Raw genomic sequence first — 25,242 nt, 5'->3', positions numbered from 1 at the left:
CCAGCGTTTAAAGGTCCAATGCAGCCGTTTTTATCTTAATTTCAAATCATTTCTGGGTAACAATGAAGTACCTTACTGTGATTGTTTTCAATAGCTTTTTAGCAAAGAGCAATTTCTCAAGCAAGAATTTAGCTAAGACTGTCTGGGAGTGGTCTGAGTGGGAGGGCAAGCCTTTTGGCCAAAACTCCATCCCACCAAATCAGGCTGAAATTGCAAACAGCTCTTATGCTAAAATAACATTATCATTATCACAATTTCACAGTATTATTTTAGAGTGGAAATATATATAAAAGACAGGAAAATCATGTTTTTGACTGCACTGTAACATATGCCTAAAGTAAAGTTGTCAAAAGGGTTGATTTTCATCAACCATAATAACAATAACTGGATGCTACAGTATCAGCATACAAATGATATTCAAATCATCTAAGTTTGTATAGTACTAGTACATTTAAATACCCTTTAACCAATGTTTTGCCTATTGTCACTCATCTAGATTAATAATGAAACAATGAGTCACAATAATGAAATTAAATACTTTTTAATTCATGAACACATTTTACAGTGGCCAAAATCATGGTAAACATGAATAACATTTTTGTAAAAAAAAAAGATCACAAACATGATAAGTTGGATGAACAAGGTTACTTATTTTCATTTTGCATCTGTGTGACTGAGTGGCCACCCAAATGGAAAAGTATCTACAGCCTTCAGTGATTCTTCAAATTCCTGCACTCTCATCACAGCCCCATTGTCATCCATAACCAGTCATTTCTACATAGATTCACAAAGAAATACAACTTCTTGGTTTCCATGTGCATTGAACAGAACACACACAGCCCCTGAGGACATGAACCTGAACATGTTGGAAGAGAATGTGAATCCTGAGCCCTGCTCAAGCGCTCACTAACAAGAGGACCGGATGCTCTTGTGTCTATCCACTCTTGGATATGCTCTTTAGTATCCAGTGCTTTCACACTATCAGACCCTGTCTATCGGTCTGTCTGTCTCTCAGGACAGGCCTCCTTACTGGGACTCTTTCTGTGGAAGTGTAAGTATCATTTTGAGCCGGTTAATCTGCATTGTCAACTCCTCAAATGACAAGAAGGGAACATGAAACCTCAGAGCCATTATTGTCAACGAGCAGCGCAGTTCCGCAAGAAGAAGAATTCTACACATGACACACGCCCAAAAACACTTAAAAGTGGCTTGCACTCTGCTTGCACTGCCTCTAGGATATGCTTCCAGTGAAACAAGCTTAAACCCTACAATAATGGCCTTCTTTGGCTAATCCTGCAGTGTAGCAAGGCTATTACAATTGTGGAGACAGAGAGACTCTACCGCCATCTATTGGACATTTTCCTGCACTGCAATCTGTGTTTCACCCCTTGACCCCACTGGCAGTGCACTTAGCTTCCAACACTTTAAACTACAAATCCTTTCTCTTTACGATTCAAGGCACATATTTAACAAAATAATCAAGATTACTTCAACATTAGAATGATGACAAACTACATTTATCATATTTGGTAGAATAGACATCTGGTTATGAGTATGAGCTTATGTAGAGCTGTAACAGGGTTGGTTATGTTTCCACTTGAAACTACATAAATATGTATTCGATGTTTATGTATTCCAGTTGGTTTGATGAATTTACATATCAATAAGGTGTTAAGTCATTGGTCATGCTTGCAGATAGGGGGAGATCGCAATTTAAATTCTTCCAAGTCTGATATTGATATGCAAGCGGTAGGTCATGTTCTGAAATAGTGCATTCTATTGACGTATTTACAATGTGTACAATTTCACTATGTACATTTACTGATATATATATCAGGAAATGTACCAGTCAAAAGTTTGGACACAACTCATTCACTGGTTTTTCTTTATTTTTAATATTTTATACATTTTAGGATAATAGTGAAGACACCAAAACTATGAAATAACACATATGGAATCATGTAGTAACCAAAAAAGTGTTAAACAAATCAAAATATATTTATCCACCCTTTGCCTTGATGACAGATTTGCACACGCTTGGCATTCTCTCAACCAGCTTCACCTGGAATGCTTTTCCAACAGTCTTGAAGAAGTTCCTACATATTCTCAGCACTTATTGGCTGCTTTTTTCTTCACTCTGCAGTCCAACTTATCCAAAACCATCTCAATTGGGTTGAGATCAGGTGATTGTGGAGGCCAGGTCATTTGATCACTTTCCTTCTTGACGGGATGGCATATCGCTGCAAAATGCTGTGGTAGCCATGCTGGTTAAGTGTGCATTGAATTCTAAATAAATCACTGCAGTGTCACCAGCAAAGCACCCCCACATCATCACACCTTCTCCATGCTTAATGGTGGGAACCACACATGCGGAGCTCATCCGTTCACCTACTATGCGTCTCACAAAGACACGACGGTTAGAAACATTGCAGCAATTCGACCATGAAGGCCTGATTCACGTAGTCTCCTCTGAACAGTTGATGTTGAGATGTGTCTGTTACTTGAACTCTGTGAAGCATTTATTTGGGCTGCAATTTCTGAGGCTGGAAATGAACTTATCCTTTGCAGAAAAACCCTTGAATGAGTAGATGTGTCCAAACTTGTGACTGGTACTCTATTTCATACTGAAAAAAATCTAAACACAACATGCAACAATTTCAAAGATTACAGTTTATATAAGGAAATCAGTCAATTTAAATACATTAATTAGGCCCTAATCTATGGAAAGACTGGAAATACAGATATGCATCTGTTGGTCATAAATACCTTTAAAAAAAGGTAGGGGTGTGGATCAGAAAACCAGATAGTATTTGGTGTGACCACCATTTGCCTCATGCAGCGCAGCACGTCTCCTTCACATAGAGTTGATCAGGCTGTTGATTGTGGCCTGTAAAATGTTGTCTTGCTCCTCTATAATGGCTGTGTGAAGTTGCTGGATATTGGCGAGAACTGGAACACGCTGTCGTAGAATAGAATAGAATAAAACTTCATTGCCCATTCAGGATGGACATTTTTGTTTGACATCATCTTCATTAAAATAATCACATACACATACATTCTAACAACATACACATTTAAACCAGTCAGTCCATCATGTTGCAAACACTAATACATTCACTGAAAACGACCACTGTCCCAACTGCACTAGATAGATAAGTAGATATACCAATACAATTTACTTTGCTTTTAGTAGTCCAACAGCACAAGGAACGAATGAATGTTGTACACATCGATCCAGAGCATCCCAAACTTGTTTAATGGGTGACATGTCTGGTAAGTATGCAGGCCATGGAAGAACTGGGACATTTTCTCCTTCCAGGAATTGTGTACAGATCCTTGCGACATGGGGCTGTGCATTATCATGCTGAAAAATGAGGGATGGCGGCTGATTAATGGCACGACAATGGGCCTCAGGGTCTCGTCACGGTATCTCTGTCCATTCAAAATGACATCAATAAAATGTAAATGTGTTCATTGTCTGTATTTATACCTGCTCATACCATTACCCCCCGCTAACATGGGGCTCTTTGTTCACAACTTTGACATCAGCAAACCGCTTGCCCACACGACGCAATTCATGTGGTCTGCGGTTGTGAAGGTCGGTTGGACATACTGCCAAATTCTCAAAAATGACATTGGAGGCGGGTTATGGTAGAGAAATGAACATTCAATTCTCTGTCAACAGCTCTAGTGGACATTCTTGCAGTCAGCATGCTAATTGCACGCTCTCTCAAAACTTGAGACATCTGTGGCATTGTGTTGTGTGACAAAATGGCACATTTTAGAGAGGCCTTTTATTGGCCCCAGCATAAGGTGCACCTGTGTAATGATCATGTTGTTTAATCGGCTTTTTTATATGACACACCTGTTAGGTGGATGGATTTTCATTGTTGAAGGATAAATGTTCACTGACAGGGATGTAAACAAATTTGTACACAACATTTTAGAGAAATACGTTTTTTGTGCATATGAAACATTTCTGAGATCTTTTATTTCAGCTCATGAAACATGGGACCAACATTTTACATTTGCGTTTATATTTTTCTTCAGTGTATATATGTATAATGTATACAGTACCTGTTAGATATTTGGGGCAACCTGGGATGTACCTTTGTATGTTGTTGTGTAAGAGCGAGTTAGCTAGCACGCTTGAGATGTAATGTCGCATTAGCCCCTGCTAATTCAGTTATTTCCATGCTAACAGACGAATCACGAATTTACAGCCATCAACATTGTGTTGTCCTGCACATCTAATGTATTTGTATTTATTATGGATCCCCATTAGCTGCTGCCAGCAGCTAACCTCTTCCTGGGGTCCAGCTAAATAAAGGCAGTTCATACAATTTTAAAAACATAACAATACATTCACAGATTTCACAACACACTGTGTGCCATCAGCCCCCTACTCCACCATTATTACATATCTACAATACAAAATACATGTGTATGTGTGTGTATAGTACGCATGTTATCTTGTGTGTGTGTATGCATGTGTCTGTGCCTATGTTTGTGTTGCTTCACAGTCTCCGCTGTTCCATAAGGTGTATTTATATATTTAAATCAAATTTGACTGCTTTCATCAGTTACTTGATGTGGAATAGAGTTCCATGTAGACATAGCTCTATGTAGTACTGTGCGCCTCCCATAGTCTGTTCTGGACTTGGGGACTGTGAAGAGACCTCTTGTGACATGTCTTGTGGGGTATGCATGGGTGTCCGAGCTGTGCGCCAGCAATTCAAACAGACAGCTTGGTGCATTCAACATGTCAATACCTCTCATAAAAACAAGTAGTGATGAAGTCGATCTCTCCTCCACTTTGAGCCAGGAGAGATTGACATGCATATTATTAATCTCTGTGTACATCCAAGGGCCAGCTGTGCTCCCCTGTTTTGAGCCAATTGCAATTTTCCTTTTTTGTTCAGTTGACCACACAACTGAACAGTAGTCCAGGTGCGACAAAACCAGGACCTGTAGGACCTGCCTTGTTGATAGTGCTGTTAAGAAAGTAGAGCAGCGCTTTATTATTTATATACTTCTCCTCATCTTAGCTACTGTTGTATCAATATGTTTTGACCATGACAGTTTCCAATCCAGGGTTATTCCAAGCAGTTTAGTCACCTCAAGCCTTTCCAACATAATCCAGGTAGAATTAGGAATTACCCAGGGCAGCTGTCTAGGCCCATAACTTTGTTCAATCTTTACTAATGACATGCCACCTCAATTTCCACATGATTTATTACATGATTTGGTTGAGGTTTAGGGTTTAGTGAATGATTTGTCCCAAATACAATGCTTTTAGTTTTAGAAATATTTAGGATTAACTTATTCCTTGCCACCTACTCGGACACTAACTGCAACTCTTTGTTAAGTGTTGCAGTCATTTCAGTCACTGTAGTAGCTGACATGTATAGAGTTGAGTCATCCGCATACGTAGAAATTCTGGCTTTACTCAAAGCCAGTGGCATATCCTTGGCGAAGATTGAAAAAAGTAATGAGCCTAGACAGCTGCCCTGTGGAATTTCTGATTCTACCTGGATTATGCTAGAAAGGCTTCCATTAAAGAACACCCCCTGTGTTCTGTTAGACAGGTAACTTTTTATCCACAATATAGCAGGGGGTGTAAAGCCATAACACATACAGTTTTCCAGCAGTAGACTATGATCAATAATGTCAAAATCCGCACAGCAGTCTAACAAAACAGCCCCCACAATCTGTGTATAATCAATTTCTCTAAGCCAATCATCAGTCATTTGTGTATGTGATGTGTGTGTTGAATGTCCTTCCCTATAAGCATGCTGGAAGTTTGTTGTCAATTTGTTTACTATCTGGTCAATCACAATTTTTCCAAAAGTTTACTAAGGGTTGGTAACAGGCTGATTGGTCGACTGTTTGAGCCAGTAAAGAGGGCTTTACTATTACTGGATAGCGGATTGACTTTTGCTTCCCTCCAAGCCTGAGGGAACACACATTTTACATTTTAGTCATTTAGCAGACGCTCTTATCCAGAGCAACTTACAGTAGTGAATGCATACATTTCATTATATACATTTTTTTCTCCATACTGGTCCCCCGTGGGAATCAAACCCACAACCCTGGCATTACAATCACCATGCTCTACCAACTGAGCCACACGGGACCACAAATTCTACTGGGCTTAAATTTAAAATATGGCAAATATGAGTGGAAATGTCATCCTCTATTATCCTCAATAATTTTCAATCCAAGTTGTCAGACTCCGTTGGCTTTTCATTGTTGATAGACACCAATAATTGTCTCCCCTCTTCCATACTCACTTTACGGAATGCAAAATTACAATGCTTGTCTTTCATAATTTGGTCAGATGCTGTATACTTGGATGTGTAGTGTCGGCATTTGTTGCTGGCATGGCATCGCTAAGTTTGATGGAGCTGAGTTTTCCTTTTTTCCCAAAATGTCATTTAAGGTGCTCCAAACTTTTTACTATCATTCTTTATGTCATTTATCTTTGTTTCATGATGTAGTTTCTATTTATTTTTATTTAGTTTAGTCACATGATTTCTCAATTTGCAATACATTTGCCAATCGGTTGTGCAGCCAGACTTATTTGCCATTCCTTTTGCCTCATCCCTCTCGACCATACCATTTTATAAATCCTCATCAATCCACAGGGATTTAACAGTTTTTACAGTCATTTTCTTAATGGGTGCATGCTTATTAGTAACTGGAATAAGCAATTTCATAAATGTGTCAAGTACAGTGTCTGTTTGCTCCTCTTTACATACTGTTTGCTCCTTTGTTACATACTAACAAATATTCTTTACATAAACGATATAGAAATCACTACAAAACTTATTGTATGACCTCTTATACACAATATTAGGCCAAGCCTTTGGAACTTTGGTTTTCCTAGATATGTCTACTATATTCTGATCACTACATCCGATGGATTTGGTTACTGCTTTCAAACAAATCTCTGCAGCATTTGTAAAGATATGATCAATACATGTTGATAATTTTATTCCTGTACTGTTTGTAACTACCCTGGTAGGTTGATTGATAACCTGAACCAGGATGTAGGCACTTGTTACAGTTTGAAGCTTTCTCTTGAGTGAGCAGCCTGATGAAAGCCAGTCAATATTGAAATCACCCAGAAAGTTAAGCTCTTTATTGACATCACATACATTATCAAGCATTGCACACATGTTATCCAGATACTGACTGTTAGCACTTGATGGTCTGTAGCAGCTTCCCACCAGAATGGGCTTTAGGTGATGCAGATGAACCTGCAGCCATATTACTTCAACAGTATTTAACATGAAATCCTCTCTAATCTTTACAGGAATGTGGTTCTGAATATATACAGCAACACCTCCACCATTGGCATTTCTATATTTTCTGTAAATGTTATAACCTTGTATTGCTACCACTGTATCATCAAAGGTATTATCTAAGTGAGTTTCAGAGATAGTCAGAATATGAATGTCATCTGTTACTAGCAACTTATTGAGCTTAAGCTACATATGTTAACATGGGCTACTTTGAGCACTTTTCTTCTGGGATCCTTACTTGTTTTTATTGCTTTACTCGGAAGCTTAGCAACAGTAGATGTGCTCATGTTCTTTATGCTAGTGCAGGGTGAGCTGCACACAGTGGACTTCCTCCTAGGGCACACCGGCTCAGTGCTAACAGTATAAATCGGGTTCGTAGGCACATGATTACTGCATACAGTAGCTGTAGGATCAGCAGAGACACTCAGAACAGTTAGAGGGACATAAATGATGTTACTTATATTGTGTCTACCAACACCTCTAGTGTAATGTACATTTGCTGAAGCATTATGGCCACACTGCGTCACATTGTTAGGGATTAGCTGAGCTGGGCTTGGGTCATTGATAAGTCATTGTCTTGTGTCTATTGTCAGAATAAACAACAATCAACTGGGATCACTGGCTGGACAGTCCTTTCTTTAGAAACACAGCGCATCACAGTTACGAAGTACGATGGCATCTGTTACACTGATGCAGAGGCTAGTCTTCTGGTCTTTGCTGGGTATCTGTTACAGAGACACACAAGGACATTGCACCATTATGTTCATGTATCTGCCATATGCACTATAATGTACATTTACAAAGTGTTGATTCAACTGGGGATTGGTGGTTATGTAGAACCCTGGGACTCTAGCAATCTCCAAGGTGTTTTGCTGGTTTATAACCTTTTGGTCCATCTCCACCAAAATCTTGTCATCCATCATCTGTTCCTCTCTCACTTCAATCTCCAGAGCCTGATAGAGACAATTATGTCCTCAGACATGAACAATATAAATCAGTTCTGTGGCTGTGATATAGAAGGAAGGATGTTTGGGATCATTTAACAGCACATCAATAACATGTGTTTGCAGTCAGTGCACAAACTTCTGTTTCTCCTTGTCTATTTGTTTTCATAACTACAAGGTTGTGTGACTTGCAAACCTGTAGGGCTTCTTTATGCTTATGAATCAAATCCTGCTTGAGTACTGGGCATGAGGAAGATAATAGTGAGACATTGTAATGGTGAAATACCTCAGATCCATTGTATAATGCCACACTAACATACACTCAAGTGTTTTTTGATAAGAGAGAACATGTGAAACCTAAAGAGAGAGAGACCTTGATGCTCACAGTGCAGCTTTTGTCTCTGGTTGTACAGATTCAGGTGCTGGATATCCAGGAGTCCCTATACTATATCATACACTGTTCCATCTATGAGTCTCAGAGCCAGGTCACTCAGTGTGGTGTAGGACAGGCGCTGCTGGAAGGAGCTAGACATGGGGGTAAAACAATTAACAGAGATTACTTCCTGGACCTGGAAACAGAGGTCAAGTCCCGTTTCGGTTACTCCCTATTCCCTAGGAATCAAAAAGACCGAAATGGCGTGGGTCCACCTAAACTTGTCCCCCCAAAAATTCTGACATGCTTCTGACATCTAACAACTGTAAATAGTTAGGAACCATGAACGCACATAAGACATAGGGAGAATCTCAATTGCATTTTCTTGATTCCTCATGCCCTCTCTACTCACCTTCTCAAAACAAAAGGTCTATGGGAAGGGACATCTGACATTCTCATCCTTTGGGTTTTAAAATGCGGAGGCGGCGAGGAGAGAGGAAGCGAGAAATCAAGGAAATGCAATTGAGATTCTCCAATGATGCTGGGTTGGGATGCTTTGGGATGCTTTGAGGAACCACATAGGTACCTAGCTACAGTTATCTTTAGAAGTTCATCAAAATGTAGTATACACAAAGTAGTGTGCATTTCTGCTGTAGTTGGAGGCTAGCGACTGATGCACAGATGCTCTGCCTGTGGAAGGACAGAAAAGTCAAAACCAAATCCTTGGAACCACAGAAGACTGCTGAGGGGAGGACGGCTCATAATAATGGCTGGAACAGAGCAAATGGAATGGCATCAAACACATGGAAACTATGTGTTTTAATGTATTTGGTACCATTCCACCCATTCTGCTCCAGCTATTACCACAAACAAGCCTGTCCTCCCCAATGAAGGTGCCACCAACCTCAACTCTGTTGACATTTAAAATGGTTAATGTTAGGGTAAGGGTAGCGGTTAGAGTTAGGGTTATGGTTTAGGGTAGGGCCAAGGATTCCTATTAGCACTACCCATGGAAGGGTTTGTTGTCTATAAGATACCTGCATGTAATTCATATTTTTGACTTTATTTATTACATTTATTTAATTGCAGGTTTGTCATCATTCGTGGTATTTATAATATTAGCAAAGATAAGTTAAATGGAAATATTAAATTATTATTTTACAGAGACAAAAGCGAGTGTGGGGGTCGCGAGAACTAGCAGGAGCTAAATTCGCCCGCCAGATGGCGCGCGCTGTACACTGTCAATCGAGCGAAGATTCTACAGTTTCTAGCTGCGGTTGATCGTGTCATCTGTCATTTCGGCAAGTCGTGTGTAGATTGATGAGGGCAGTGACGCCTAAAGATGTATAGTTTTTAAAAGTAGCCACTGAATTTTTTTTTGTAAAACAGTAGTATGATATATACTACAAATGCTAATTTCATCTGGAAATGAAAAAAGAACGCATGGGATGACTATTTTCTTCAAATTACCCAAATTAGGAAAGTAAATGGCAGTAATTAGTAATTGGCACTATACATTACATATTTTGTTTTTCCTTGGGTTGTTTCCACCCAAATATTTTATAACATTGTTTGCTTATAGTGACCTTACTCTTATAAATTTGCAACGTGGTTGTTAATTCTGTATCAAATAAGCCTACTGTACATTGAAAACGATAGATCATTGATTATAACATAGGCACGATACGCCGTCATGCGCAAAAGGTGCCAGAAATGAAGAGGACCCAGTTGCGGAGGAGGCGAGCACCATAGGGAGCACCGTTGAAAGGATCACGGATGTGCAGATTAAAAGAAGTGGCAAAACCATTCTCTTTTGTCAAAAATGGCCAAAAACACATCCCTATATTTCCGTATTGTAGAGGGCAGGAGCCTTCCAGTCAAAGACGTGTAAGTATGTCTTAATTGTACTTATGCAATGGGCAGCAATTACTCCTATTTGCTTATTTATAGGTTTCTCGTTGTGTGAAGTACTCTCATACTAGGATGTACACTTGTTTGGAAGTTAAGAATACCTTTCTTTTACAGCACTTATTGAGATATTAGTGGTAAAATGTGACTACAAGTAGCCTAGACTTGACAAGTGTTTAAGATATTTATATCAATAATGTATTTCGCAACTGATAAGGGAAGAGCATATCTGTAGGTTTCCTCTGCGACCTTCATTCCATCTTTAAAAATATGTATTTTTATCTGTCAAGCTCTGGGACCAGTGACCCATACTGCATTGTAAAAGTTGACAATGAAGTTGTGGCCAGGTGAGTCCATCATATCAGTCATATTCATTCTTGTTTTGTTTGCTACTCAATTTGACTGTTTTATAAATGTGATTGATAAATGGGCTAAACGTTTACTTCAGAATTGTATGTGACAGCAAGTGGCATGCTGCTGCCAAAAACGTTCAAACTGATAGGGCACTACTGTTAATGCAATGGCAAAATATATTTATCAGTTCAAAGGAAACAGTGTTGTATCCTATCATGTTGTCTTGACTCTATGCCAAACCTCTGATTGCTCTCACACACGTTGAATTCAGAACAGGATAGGAACAGGATGTATAATAAAGTCGGTTGCTGAACTTTGGGTGCCCCGCTATGTTTTATACAGGCTAGCATGGCAGGAGTGTGGTATAGTAGGCTAGGTGTGTGATCACTGATAAGGACTGTGGTGTTCTTAGGTTGAGCCCCCCAAGTGCAATTGAACCTGATCCAGGGCTGGCCTTTAAGACACCAGTAGGTAACCATGGAGAGGGGACATAAATTATTGCAGGGAGCTCCCGTTCCCATTCCCGGCTCCAGGCAGGGCCATGGAAGGCTGATGGTAGGGGGACATGTTCATGCAGCGCGTTGCCCGGGGTTTGGCTGTGTGTGTGTTCACACAAGTGTACTCTGTATATAAATGTCCCATATGTTTCATTTGTTGTCTTTGGGGAACTATGTACTCCCCTCTGCTGGTTCATTACCTGTCGCATTGTCCTCATGTGGAATGACTAACGAGTTAATCACAACTCCCGGCTAATCAAGACTCCCAACACTCCCGACACCTCTTTCCTGACAAACTGATGTTTCAGCGGTTGATAAAATGCATTTGTTTTGACTTTTCATTTAGTTGTTTCCTCTCCCAAAATGAGAGGAGTTGGAGGGTTGACTGACTGCAGAGATCTGCATCAGTCTCTGGCTGTCTCATTATCAGCTCACTGACTCACTGACTGTGTGCTTTCTGGACGACTTGGTGCTTTGACCCTGCTGTGGGGTAATGGTGTCTGGAAAAGCAGAGTTTCATTATAATAAAGGGATGCACATTACTGATGAAAATAGACCGTCCTGCTTCCCATTGGCATAGAGGACATGATGTAGAAGTCATTCCTCAATTTCATGTCTAGACAGCAGGTTTGCAATCTCCAGTTTATGGTTTGAGCATCTGCAGTAGTTAATGTTTCATAATGAAAAGGCTGATTTAAAAATGATTGCGTATAGACTTGTATTTTGTTATTCCACACACTGCCTTTTTAGATCCATTGTTATTCTATCACTGTTTCATTACTTTCAACACATCACAATATTCCCCACACAGCCTTCATTGTAAGTTGTTGTCTTTCATTGTTACTGACATTCACAATGAAAGGGATTATGGTTATGAATAAGAAATAAGGGTCATGTAGTACTTTCTGTTGTTACTATTATTTGCACTGTTACCTTGCAGGACAGCCACCGTGTGGAAGAACCTCAACCCTTTCTGGGGAGAAGAATACACACTGCACCTCCCGACGGGGTTCCACTCTCTCTCCTTCTATGTCATGGATGAGGACACCATTGGGTAAGATTGTCTTTAACATCTGTCAGAGAGAATTATTGTAGTGTTTCTGTGTCAACAAATTAGTTGATAATTGTGTATAAACAGGTTATAACCTGTAGAGTTATCATAGTTTTGTAATTGAAGAGATGTTCATGATTGTGTTGGCTTATTTAACAGAGGCTGTGATTTTAGAGTTCTGTATCCAGACTGACTGGGTGAAGAATCATGGATGTGTGTTTTGGAAAAACCTGAACGCTTTCAATAAACAAACATCGACATACAGATGGTAGCACAGATTGAGAAATGAAATACTACCTCAGTCTCCTGATCAACAACCTCCTCAGTCTATGCATATATTCTTACTATATTATGAGGTCACTTTATAGGATGTTAAGTCCTTTTTTGAGAAATACCTCATGTGAAGACCTTTATTTTCAGTTATACGTTTTTGTTAATTGTGACATATGTTCTCCCTTTTTTTTGCCCTAGCCATGATGACGTCATTGGAAAGATATCGCTGAGCAAAGACGCCATCGGGGCCAAGGTTAAAGGTAAACCTGATCACTATATGTCACAATACCTTTTGTGGCTTTAAATGAGTGGGTGGCACTGAGATGATAGGAAAAACTACCAGCACAGAAACACATCTAAATGCTTATTGGTTTATAGAATTGTCGTGCTACGGTTGAGATCTGTGGGTCTGCTTCTCTGTCTATGCCATGCTAGAGAGGGTAAACCAAAAGAGCAAAGGGTCATCAGAGAGGGGTTATTCCCATGCCTCTGAGTAAGGCGCTGCCATGTAGGTCACTGTGATTGAAGAGCTGAGTCTTTTTTAGATCCTGTTGCTGGGAAAGGTTGCCAGTGTATTCTCACAAATCCATAGGTTAATTTAGAGATTCATTTTCTGACTGCTATGCTTGTTAGTTTGGTCATATACTATTCTCTACATATTCGTCCCTATGAGCCAAACAGCTTCCTTCTCATTGGACAGCGTACAGACGGAGAGAATGGCCTGTACATGGTTACATTTGTTTGCAGGATTGCTCCTTGAATCAGGGTTTGCATCAACTCCAGGATCATTCATTGTACAGTGCAGCTGTCCTTTTGTTTAAAACACCACTGTAGTCTGTGAGAAGCAACCAAAAGCTTTTCAAACAGCCAGCCTGCGCCTTCCTTCACCACAGCACACCTGACTCTCCTACAGTAACTTTTAATGTGGGAATTAGTTAGAATATATAGCTATAATGTCTTTGCCCTGCTTTTCCTTATCCATGGCAACTGGGTATAATAATTATATTGTTACTTTGAATGTGTTTTGACACTACATGAAAGCAAATGTGACACTTTCTCTGTTAGTTAGTGTCTTATACCCATGTCTCTCTCCAGGGAACATTCTGCATTCAGTCCTGATTCACTGCAACATGTTGCCACTGAGTCAACAACTCCTTCACAGGATCTTAGGATTTCTCTCCTCTTTTGGCTGTGAAACTGAAGTCACTGCCCTCGCCACCTTGTATCTCAACCAGAAATGTCAGCAGCAGTCCTCATATTATAACACACAAACAATCCTCGTCTTTTGATATACTGTACATTATATATACAAAAGTATGTGGACACCCATTCAAATTAGTGGATTCAGCTATTTCAGCCACATCCGTTGCTGACAGGTTTATACAATCCAGTACACAGCCATGCAATCTCCATAAACAAACATTGGCAGTGGAATGGCCTTACTGAAGAGCTCAGTGACTTTCAACGTTGCACCGTCACAGGATGCCACCTTTCCAACAAGTCAGTTCGTCAAATTTCTGCCCTGCTTGAGCTGTCCCAGTCAACTGTAAGTGCTGTTATTGTGAAGTGGAAACGTCTAGGAGCAACAACGGCTCAGACGTGAAGTGGTAGGCTACACAAGCTCACAGAATGGGACCACCACGTGCTGAAGAAGCACATAGCACGTAAAAATCTTCTGTCCTCAGGTGCAACACTCACTTCCGAGTTCTAAACTGCCTCTGGAAGTAATGTCAGCACAAGAACTGTTCGCCGGGAGCTTCATGAAATGGGTTTCCATTTCATGCCAAGCGTCAGCTAGAGTGGTGTAAAGCTCACCGCCATTGGACTCTGGAGCAGTGGCAACGCGTTCTCTGGAGTGATGAATCACGCTTCACCATCTGGCAGTCAGACGGACGAATCTGGGTTTGACGGATGCCAGGAGAACGCTACCTGCCCAATGCATAGTGCCAACTGTAAAGTTTGGTGGAGGAGGAATAATGGTCTGGGGTTGTTTGTTATGGTTTGGGCTAGGCCCCTTAGTTCCAGTGAAGGGAAATCTTAACGCTACAGCATACAATGACATTCTAGACGATTCTGTGCTTCCAACTTTGAGGCAACAATTTGGGGAAGGCCCTTTCCTGTTTCAGCATGACAATGCGCCAATGCACAAAGTGAGATCCATACAGAAATGGTTTGTCGAGATCGGTGTGGAAGAACTTGACTGGCCTGCACAGAGCCCTGACCTCACTAATGCTCTTGTGGCTGAATGGAATGTGGAATGCCTTCCCAGAAGAGTGGAGGCTGTTACAGCAGCCAAGGGGGGACCAACTCCATGTTAATGCCCACGATTTCGGAATGAGATATTCGATGAGCATGTGTCCACATACTTTTGATCATGTTGTATATGTACCAGACATTTATCCAGGGTCGGACTTATCAATGGGAATGTGTTTAAGGATTGAGTAAATGTTCACATTAACAGAGCCATGCACGGCACTGCCCGTTAGAGACACTAGGCATTATTGGTATAGTACTAGGCTGTCTGTTTTCTAGGATTTCCCTGATAGGCTTTATTAAATGCCACATACAGTGACTTCAGAAAGTATTCACACCCCTTGACTTTTTCCACATTTTGTTCTTACAAAGTAGGCTAAAAAATATTTGAATATTTTTTTTTGTCAATGATTTACACAAAACACTCTAATGTCAAATTGGAAGAAAAAAATTGAACATTTGCATGTAATATAACACTAATTATATCTTGATTACACAAGTATTCAACCCCCTGAGTCAATACATGTTAGAATCACCTTTGGCAGTGACTACAGCTGTGAGTCTTTCTGGTTATGTAGGAGCTTTGCACACCTGGATTGTACAATTTTTGCACATTATTCTTTCAACATTCTTCAAAAATATGAAAAGTGGTACTCAGTGATGTGTTGTGTTGAATTTCCCCAAACATAATGCTTTGTATTTAGGACATAAAGTACATTTCTTTGCCATATTTTTTGCTATTTTACTTTAGTACTTTATTGCAAACAGGATGCATGTTTTGGAATATTTTTATTCTGTACAGGCTTCCTTCTTTTCACTCTGTCGATTAGGTTAGTATTGTGGAATAACTACAATGTTGTTGATCCATCCTCAGTTTTCTCCTATCACAGCCATTAAACTCTGTAACTGTTTTAAAGTCACCATTAGCCTCATGGTGACATCCCATGAGCAACTGAGTTAGGAAAGACAATCTGTATCTTTGTAGTGGCTGGGTGTATTGATACACCATCCAAAGTGTAAATAATAACTTCACCATGCTCAAAGGGATATTCAATGTCTGCTTTTTAAATCTTTACCCATCTACCAATAGGTGCCCTTCTTTGCGAGGCACTGGAAAACCTCCCTGGTATTATTTGTTGAATATGTGTTTGAAATTCACTGCTCGACTAAGGAGCCTTACAGATAATTATAAACCCAGCAAAAAAAAGAAACGTCCTCTCACTGTCAACAGTGTTTACTTTCAGCAAATTTAACATGTGTAAATATTTGTATGAACATAACAAGATTCAACAACTGAGACATAAACTGAACAAGTTCCACAGACATGTGACTAACAGAAATGGAATAATGTGTCCCTGAACAAAGGTGGGGTCAAAATCCAAAGTAACAGTCAGTATCTGGTGTGGCCACCAGCTGCATTAAGTACTGCAGTGTATCTCCTCCTCATGGACTGTACCATATTTACCCATTCTTGCTGTGAGATGTTACCCCACTCTTCCACCAAGGCACCTGCAAGTTCCCAGACATTTCTGGGCGGAATGACCGTAGCCCTCACCCTCCGATCCAACAGGTCCCAGATGTGCTCAATGAGATTGAGATCCGGGCCCTTCGCTGGCCATGGCAGAACACTGACATTCCTGTCTTGCAGGAAATCACACACAGAACGAGCAGTATGGCTGGTGTCATTGTCATGATGGAGGGTCATGTCAGGATGAGCCTGCAGGAAGGGTACCACATGAGGGAGGAGGATGTCTTCCCTGTAACGCACAGCGTTGAGATTGCCTGCAATGACAACAAGCTCAGTCCGAGGATGCTGTGACACACCGCCCCAGACCATGACGGACCCTCCACCCCCAAATCGATCCCGCTCCAGAGTACAGGCCTCGGTGTAATGCTCATTCCTTCAACGATAAACGCGAATACGACCATCACCCCTGGTGAGACAAAACCGTGACTCGTCAGTGAAGAGCACTTTTTGCCAGTCCTGTCTGGTCCAGCGATGGTGGGTTTGTGCCCATAGGCGACGTTGTTGCCGGTGATGTCTGGTGAAGACCTGCCTTACAACAGGCCTACAAGCCCTCAGTCCAGCCTCTCTCAGCCTATTGCGGACAGTCTGAGCACTGATGGAGGAATTGTGCGTTCCTTGTGTAACTTGGGCAGTTGTTGTTGCCATCCTGTACCTGTCCCGCAGGTGTGATGTTTGGATGTACCGATCCTGTGCAGGTGTTGTTACACGTGGTCTGCCACTGCGAGGACAATCAGCTGTCCGTCCTGTCTCTCTGTAGTGCTGTCTTAGGCGTCTCACAGTACGGACATTGCAATTTATTACCCTGGCCACATCTGCAGTCCTCATGCTTCCTTGCAGCATGCCTAAGGCACGTTCACGCAGATGAGCAGGGACCCTGGGCACCTTTAGTGTCCTAAGTTTTCATAACTGTGACCTTAATTGCCTACCGTCTGTAAGCTGTTAGTGTCTTAATGACCATTCCACAGGTGCATGTTCATTAATTGTTTATTGTTCATTGAACAAGCATGGTGTGTTTAAACCCTTTACAAATAAGATCTGTGAAGTTATTTGGATTTTTACGAATTATCTTTGAAAGACAGGGTCCTGAAAAAGGGACGTTCCTTTTTTTGCTGAGTTTATGTGTTGTGTACAGAGATGAGGTAGTTAGCCTAGTGGTAAGAGTGGCAGTTAGCCTAGTGGTTAGAGCATTGGGCCAGTAACCAAAAGATTGGTGGATTGAATCCCTGAGCTGACAAGGTAAAAATCTGTTGTTCTGCCCCTAAACAAGGCAGTTAACCCAATGTTCCTAGGCTGTCATTGTAAAGAAGAATTTGTTCTTAACTGACATGGCTAGTTAAATAAAAAGTTATTCAAAAATCATGTTAAACACTGTTATTGCACGAAGTGAATCCATGTGACTTGTTAAGCACATTTTTACATGGCTTGGGGTTGAAAGGTTTTGAATACTTATTGACCCAAGACATTTCAGCTTTTGATTTTTCATTCATTTGAATTTTTTTTCGAAAAATATAATTCCATTTTGACATTATGGGGTATTGTGTTTAGGCAAGTGACAAAAAAATCTCAATTTAACACAACAGAATGTTGGAAAAAGTCAAAGGGTGTGAACACTTTCTGAAGGCACTGTATGTGTTGTAATGTCCCCTGTGTCCAGGGCTAGATAATTGGCTGAATCTGACCCGGGTGAACCCGGATGAGGAGGTGCAGGGGGAGATCCACTTTAGTCTGGAGCTTCTCAGAGATGCCAAAGGTATAGGACTACGATGCCATTTCATAGAGGCCAGGTAAGACACATACTTTATTGGTTAATTGATGCTACTTTAAGCTGTTATGGTCTCTTGTTGAAATGCATAACTGCTTCTTCAATCTCTAAATATTGGCAAAATGCTCATCCTCTTTGACAGATCATCATACAGTGACTAATGTGTTGTGGATGAATTCACAATATCTGCAATGCTCAGCAATCAATGTTATTGCTGTCGCCTTTATTCTTAAAGTAAATAAGTCCTAGAGGATATTGTGTTTACCTGCCTGTTGAAGTGCCAGCAGACACCAAAGCCAAAGAGTTACAGAAAGCAGATTTTGAGGAGGATAAGCTCATTTCATTTAGCAAAAGGAACGTGCCACAGAGACATCCATAAGAAATGAGAGGCAGAGAGGTCCCTGAGAGGGCTTCAGTAACAGGATGGAGACTGAGCACTGTGAGCATGGCCGCCGTCCAGCTTGGCTGTTTCTGAAGGCTTTATGCAATCATTGGCAACATTCTCAATACCCTCTGAAGGAGGGCTTCCAACTAGATCTGGCCTTCTCTCAGCACTGCCATACGTTTAAAATTAGGGGTTTCAGTTTATTTATTTTCTGCTAAGAAATCCTATAATTTTTCCACTGAGGTCTTCCAGCTAAGCTCTGCAAAGAGGGTGACAACCAATGACAATGAGCATAGTGTTCCAGAGAATCGAGTTTAGGGGATGAAGCAACTTTGTTTTCTCTCTTGGAAGCAGAGCACCGCATGGAAAACATTGTATCAAACAGCAGATTTTAGAATGTCAGGTGCTCCTTTGCCTTTGTGTCCTGTAGACAAGGGTTTCCCAAACTCGGTCCTGGGCCCCCCCCCCCCCCCCCCCCCCTGGGTGCACAGTTAGTTTTTTGCCCTAGCACTACACAGCTGGCTCACTACACTTACTATCTCACTCTCACTACACTTACTATCTCACTACACTTACCATCTCACTATACTAACTATCTCAATACACTTACTTTCTCACAACACTCACGATCCCACTACACTCACTGTCTCACTACACTTACCATCTCACTACATTCACTATCTCACTACACTCAGTATCTTACTGTCTCCCTACACTTACCATCTCACTATCCCACTATACTCACTATCTCACTACACTCACTATCTCGCTACACTCACTAGCTCACTACACTTACTTCACTGGCTGTCTCACCATCTCACTACACTCATTGTCACTACAATTACTATCTCATTACACTCACTATTTCACACTCACTACTACACTTACTATCTCAGTCTCACTAAATATATAATCTCACTACACTTACCATCTCACTGTTCCACTACACTCACTATCTCACTATCTCAGTCTCACTAAATATATCATCTCACTACGCACACTATCTCAGTACATTCACTATCTCAAATAAAATGTTATTTGTCACATGCGCCCAATACAACAGGTGTAGACCTTACCATTAAATGCTTACTTACAAGCCCTTAACCAACAATGCAGTTGAAGAAATAGAGTTAAGAAAATATAAATAAAAAAGGAAAAGTAACACAATAAAATTACATAACAATAACGAGGCTATTTACAGTGGGTACTGCGTAAATGGGCGGGGGTACAGGTTAGTCGAAGTAATTTGTACATGTAGGTAGGGGTACCTCACTCTCACTACACTCACTTTCTCACTACACTTACTATCTCACTAAACTCACTCTCTCACTCCACTTACTATCTCACTATACTTACCATCTCACTACACTCACTATCTCACTACACTTACTGTCACTACAATTACTATTTTACCACACTCAATATCTCACTCTCAATACACTTACTATCTCAGTCTCATTACATTTACCATCTCACTACACTTACTATCTCATTATCTCACTACACTCTCTCACTAATCTCACTAACCCACTACAATTACTATCTTACTACACTCAATATATCACTCTCACTACACTCACTATCTCACTTTCACTACACTTGCTATCTCACTTACTATCTCGCTACACTCACTATCTCACTATACTCACTACATTTACTGTCTCGCTACACATACTATCTTACTACATTCACTTTTTCACTGCACTTACTATCTCCCTACACTTTATCACTACACTTACTATCTCACTGTCTCACTACACCCACTATCTCACTACACTTTCTCATTACACTTACTATCTCAATGTCTCACTACACTCCCTCTCACTACACTCACTATCTCACTACACTTACTTTCACACTACACTCACTATCTTACTACACTTACTTTCTCACTACACTTACTATTTTACAATACTTACTATCTCATTATCTCACTACACTTACTGTCTCCCTACACTTTATCTCCCTATCTCAGTCTATACACATACTTTTTCACTACACGTACTATCTCCCGACACTTTCTCACTACACTTACTATCTCACTGTCTCACTACACCCACTATCTCACTACACTTTCTCACTACACTTACTATCTCACTGTCTCATTACACTCACTCTCACTACACTCACTATCTCACCACACCTACTTTCTCACTACACTTACTATCTCTTTATCTCAGTAGTCACTATCTCACTACACTCTCTCACTAATCTCACTGTCTCACTACACTTACTATCTCACTACACTTTATCTCCCTATCTCACAGTCTCTACACATACTATTTCACTATCTCACTACACTTACGATCTCACCGCACTTACTATCTTACTACATTTAATATCTCACTACTCGTACTATCTCACTCTCTACACTTATCTCACTATCCTTACTAACCTTCTGACACTACACTTAATATCTCACTACCTCGCTATACTTACTATCTCACTACACTGTCTCTACACAACTCACTACACTTACTATCTCACCACACTTACTATCTCACCACACTTACTATCTCGCTATACTTACTATCTCACTACACTTACTATCTTATTATCTCACTACACTTACTATCTCACTATCCTTACTATCTCACTGTCTCACTACACTTACTATCATACCTTCTCACTACATTTACTATCTCACTACACTTACCATCTCACTATTACATCTACACAGCCCCTCAAAGTTCTTTAATCTTTAGATTTGGCAGACTAATGTAAAATGTAGGAGAATGATATATGCATATATCACCCCACTCATTGAATAATTCCAGAACCCTGTAAAAGGTCAGGGGTTGCTCATGCACTAATGTGTTTCTGTTTGTTGACCTCTTAGAGACTTGGCACCAAGAGACATTTCTGGAACCTCTGATCCCTTTGCCAGAATCCTCTTCAATAACCACAGTGCAGAGACTTCGGTGAGTAGGGAGATGAGCTGGATAACGTGTACATGTCTGAATGAATCACCAACTTTAGCGGAGACAACAACTGATTATGTTAAATAGTATATGAAATGTTTTTCTTCTGTGTTTGTCTGTCAGATCATTAAAAAGACTCGTTACCCACACTGGGGTGAGACCCTGGAGTTGGAGCTTGAGACAGAGGAGCTGTCTGAGGGAGGGACTGTCACAGTGGAGGTCTGGGACTGGGACATGGTGGGCAAAAATGACTTCCTGGGAAAGGTGAAGCGGTTATGTTCCTAAAGTCCAATCCCTCATACTTATGTTAATCTGTGAGGACACGTTATACTTATTTCTACTATATAGAATGATTCATACTTTTACAAATACAAATATGTATTTTTGGTGGTATAATACTGTTTCAGTTTAGTGTATGATGTATTGGTTATTTGTTTTCATGTTCAGGTGGAAATCCCTTTTGCTTGCCTGCACAAGACACCTCTGGTACAGGGTTGGTTTCGTCTGCTGCCCCTGGGAAACAATGAGGATGATGCTGGGTAAGGAGTGTGTGGGTGTTAGTGTGGTTGTGTGGATGTGTATCGGTTTGTGTGTGTATGAGAGAGAGGGAGGGGGGTGTTTTTTATGTATATTTCTTCATCTTAAATGTCACTTGTGACTTTAAGTATGACTTGAGGACATATTGGTCCCCCTCTAATGCCACAGGCCACGATTGACATCAGTTGTTTGTCTGGTGTCCTGCCTGGGATGGTTTTTTATTTCAGGTTTTTGACTATTTCCCTTTTCAACGTGCGTGCACACACACACGCACACACACACACACACACACACACACACACATATACACACACAGAAAGAGCGAGAGAGTCATTAGGGAGTGAGTCACAGCTTTAGGGAGTGCTTGTTTGGGAAGGAATGAAAAGGTACTATCAGAAGGCCTGTCATTCCCAATATGTTAGGGGACAGGAAACAAACTATAAAAAATAACCATTACAGGGTGGTTGTCGCACATCAGGCCACCAAACCTAATATAATGTGGGCACATTCCCTTGGTAATGCTCAGCACTACCTGTGCTATAATGTTCTTGTGCTAAGCAAACTTCTTGTGAGTATTGTTTAATTAAGAATGTTGTGAGTGTAGTGTCTCTGAGGCCTCTCGCTCTCGCTGTCCACAGAGGTAAGCTGGGTGCGCTGCGACTGAAGGTGCGTCTGGTGGAGGACCGTATTCTGCCCTCCATGTACTACCAGCCTCTCATTGACCTGCTGGTGCAGTCAGTCATCTCTCCTGCTGAGGTCAACATCACACTGCTGTCACATACACAACCAATTGTTATTAACTAATTCTACAGGATATTTTTCAGATTTGTTCAACCACTAATGTATTACATTTTTCATGCCATTTTTTATTTTAAATGTAACCTTTATTTAACTAGGCAAGTCAGTTAAGAACAAATTATTATTTACAATGACAGCCTACCGGGGAACAGTGAGTTAACTGCATTGTTCAGGGGCAGAACGACAGATGCCATGGTGCGTGATTCCTTTCTATGAAAATATATTTCATTCTTTAGATTTCTTACTATATACCACATCCTTTCACCACAGGGTTTATACAGTATATAGAGCCTACTGTGCCCCATGGCTGACAGACACATAGCCAGCTTCCTCTCATAAATGAACACCTGGCTAATAGACCCTGACTGTCTCTACGCTCTGACCCACCCCAGGCGGAGGACGGCAGCCCCCTGACCATGTTGGAGGAGGTGACCACGGTGGAGAGCCGGCAGGACGTGGCCATGACCCTGGTCAAGATCTACCTGGGGCAGGGCCTGGTGGTGCCCTTCCTGGACTACCTCAACACCCGCGAGGTCAACCACACCTGTAAGATATACTGGCTGGCTGGGGAATCTAACATAGGACAGGAAAGTCATATTCCTGAGCGTATGCTTTTCTAGATGCTCTTGTCAAAACTCATGGTTATATGACCACTGAGTCTCTTGGATGTAGTGAAGGTTGAGGTAATGGGCAGTGTTGGAAGGAGCTTGTGGCTGTGAACAACCAGACACTGTGTAGGTTAAGGTAGTGGACAGTGTTGGAAGGAACTTTGAGTGTATATGTGCTAGGCAGATTAAAAAAGAGCCCAGTTGATCACCTGCTCTTGTTCCTGCATATCCTGCAGAGGCTCTAAGCAATGCTGGTATTTAACTCTGATTTGACGCTCTCTCTCTAATCGCAGCAGTAGCCACGGTCAGTCTGTCTGTGTGGGCGGGCGGTGCAGCATTATATTAATCAGACCTCCAGCAATTATTCATCCTTACAGTTGTTTGACAAATTCTGGGTGTTCATTAATTATGTTCCTGTCTCCACTCGGGTCCCCAGGCTAAGTCATAAGGAGTTTAGTTGTGCTCTTTTTTTTCACTTTCTGTTAGTGTGGCTTGTGATAACAAGCAAAGTTTCCATAGCAACTCCACACGATCTAAAAGGGAGCTCGTTGATCATAAGATCAAAATAGACATTGGGGGGTAGAAAAATGTGAGAAAACAAAAAGTAAGAAAAAAAACTAGAAATTAATTTATGTGGAAGAAGTGGTGTGGTAGAACAAACTTTTAACATCCTTTTTAATATCATAAAAGAGCAGGCAGCTCTTCACTTCTCACAAATGAGCTTCTGGCCTACAACTACACGGATCAAAAATATTTACGCAATATGCAACAATTTCAAAGATTTTACTATCACTGAGTTACAGTTCATATAAAAAAATCAGTCAATTTAAATAAATTCATTAGGCCCTAATCAATGGATTTCACATGACTGTGAATACAGATATTCATCTGTTGGTCACAGATACCTTAAAAAGATAGGGGCATGGATCAGAAAACCAGTCAGTATCTGGTGTGACCACCATTTGCCTCATGCAGCACGACACATCTCCTTTGCATAGAGTTGATCATGTTGTTGATTGTGGCCTGTGGAATGCTGTCCCACTCCTCTACAATGGCTGTGTGAAGTAGCTGGATATTGGCAGGAACTGGAACACACTGTCGTACACATTGATCCAGAGAATCCCAAACATGCTCAATGGGCGACATGTCTGGTGAGTATGCAGACCATGGAAGAACTAGGACATATTCAGCTTCCAGGAATTGTGTACAGATCCTTGCGACATGGGGTGTGTGCATTACTATGCTGAAACATGAGGTGATGGTGGCAGATGAATGGCACGACAAATGGGGCTCAGGATTTGGTATCTCTGTCTATTCAAATTGCCATCGATAAAATGCAATTATGTTCATTGTTCGTAGCTTATACCTGCCGATACCATAACCCTACCGCCACTCTGTTCACAACGTTGACATCAGCAAACTACTCGACGCCATATACGCTGTCTGCCATCTGCCCGGTACAGTTGAAACCAGGATTCATCCGTGAAGAGCACACTTCTCCTGTGTGCCAGTGGCTATCGAAGGTGAGCATTTCCCCACTGAAGTCAGTTACGACGCCAAACTGCAGTCAGGTCAAGACCCTGGTGAGGACAACGTGCATGCAGATGAGCTGACAGTTTGTGCAGAAATGATTTGGTTGTGCATACCACACTTTCATCAGCTGTCCAGGTGGCTGGTCTCAGACAATCCCGCAGGTGAAGAAGCCGGATGTGGAGGTCCTGGGCTGACGTGGTTACAATGTGA

The 25,242-nt window shown here is 41.1% G+C and overlaps 1 protein-coding gene and 1 pseudogene across 2 annotated transcripts in view; one reads left to right on the top strand and one right to left on the bottom strand.

Annotated features, from left to right (window-relative positions):
- Positions 1–1,011: 1,011 nt before the first annotated feature.
- On the bottom strand, positions 1,012–8,846 carry LOC115165179 (protein DGCR6-like; annotated as a pseudogene).
- A 1,475-nt stretch (positions 8,847–10,321) lies between these two features.
- Positions 10,322–25,242, top strand: part of LOC115164617 (rasGAP-activating-like protein 1) — a 32,910-nt gene continuing 17,989 nt past the window's right edge. The window contains exons 1-10 of one of the 2 annotated variants that reach the window (XM_029717296.1): positions 10,322–10,511; positions 10,823–10,879; positions 12,324–12,437; positions 12,906–12,967; positions 18,143–18,272; positions 21,475–21,556; positions 21,680–21,820; positions 22,004–22,095; positions 22,732–22,849; positions 23,284–23,437. In XM_029717296.1, coding sequence (XP_029573156.1) covers positions 10,447–10,511; positions 10,823–10,879; positions 12,324–12,437; positions 12,906–12,967; positions 18,143–18,272; positions 21,475–21,556; positions 21,680–21,820; positions 22,004–22,095; positions 22,732–22,849; positions 23,284–23,437 — 1,015 coding nt within the window. In that variant the 5' untranslated portion in view covers positions 10,322–10,446. The remainder of the gene's footprint in view (positions 10,512–10,822; positions 10,880–12,323; positions 12,438–12,905; positions 12,968–18,142; positions 18,273–21,474; positions 21,557–21,679; positions 21,821–22,003; positions 22,096–22,731; positions 22,850–23,283; positions 23,438–25,242) is intronic. The other variant, XM_029717295.1, reaches the window with a different exon arrangement.

The sequence above is a fragment of the Salmo trutta genome, chromosome 27, assembly GCF_901001165.1.
Source record: "Salmo trutta chromosome 27, fSalTru1.1, whole genome shotgun sequence".
Classification (NCBI taxonomy): Eukaryota; Metazoa; Chordata; class Actinopteri; order Salmoniformes; family Salmonidae; genus Salmo; species Salmo trutta.
This window is presented reverse-complemented; position numbering and strand designations above follow the sequence as displayed.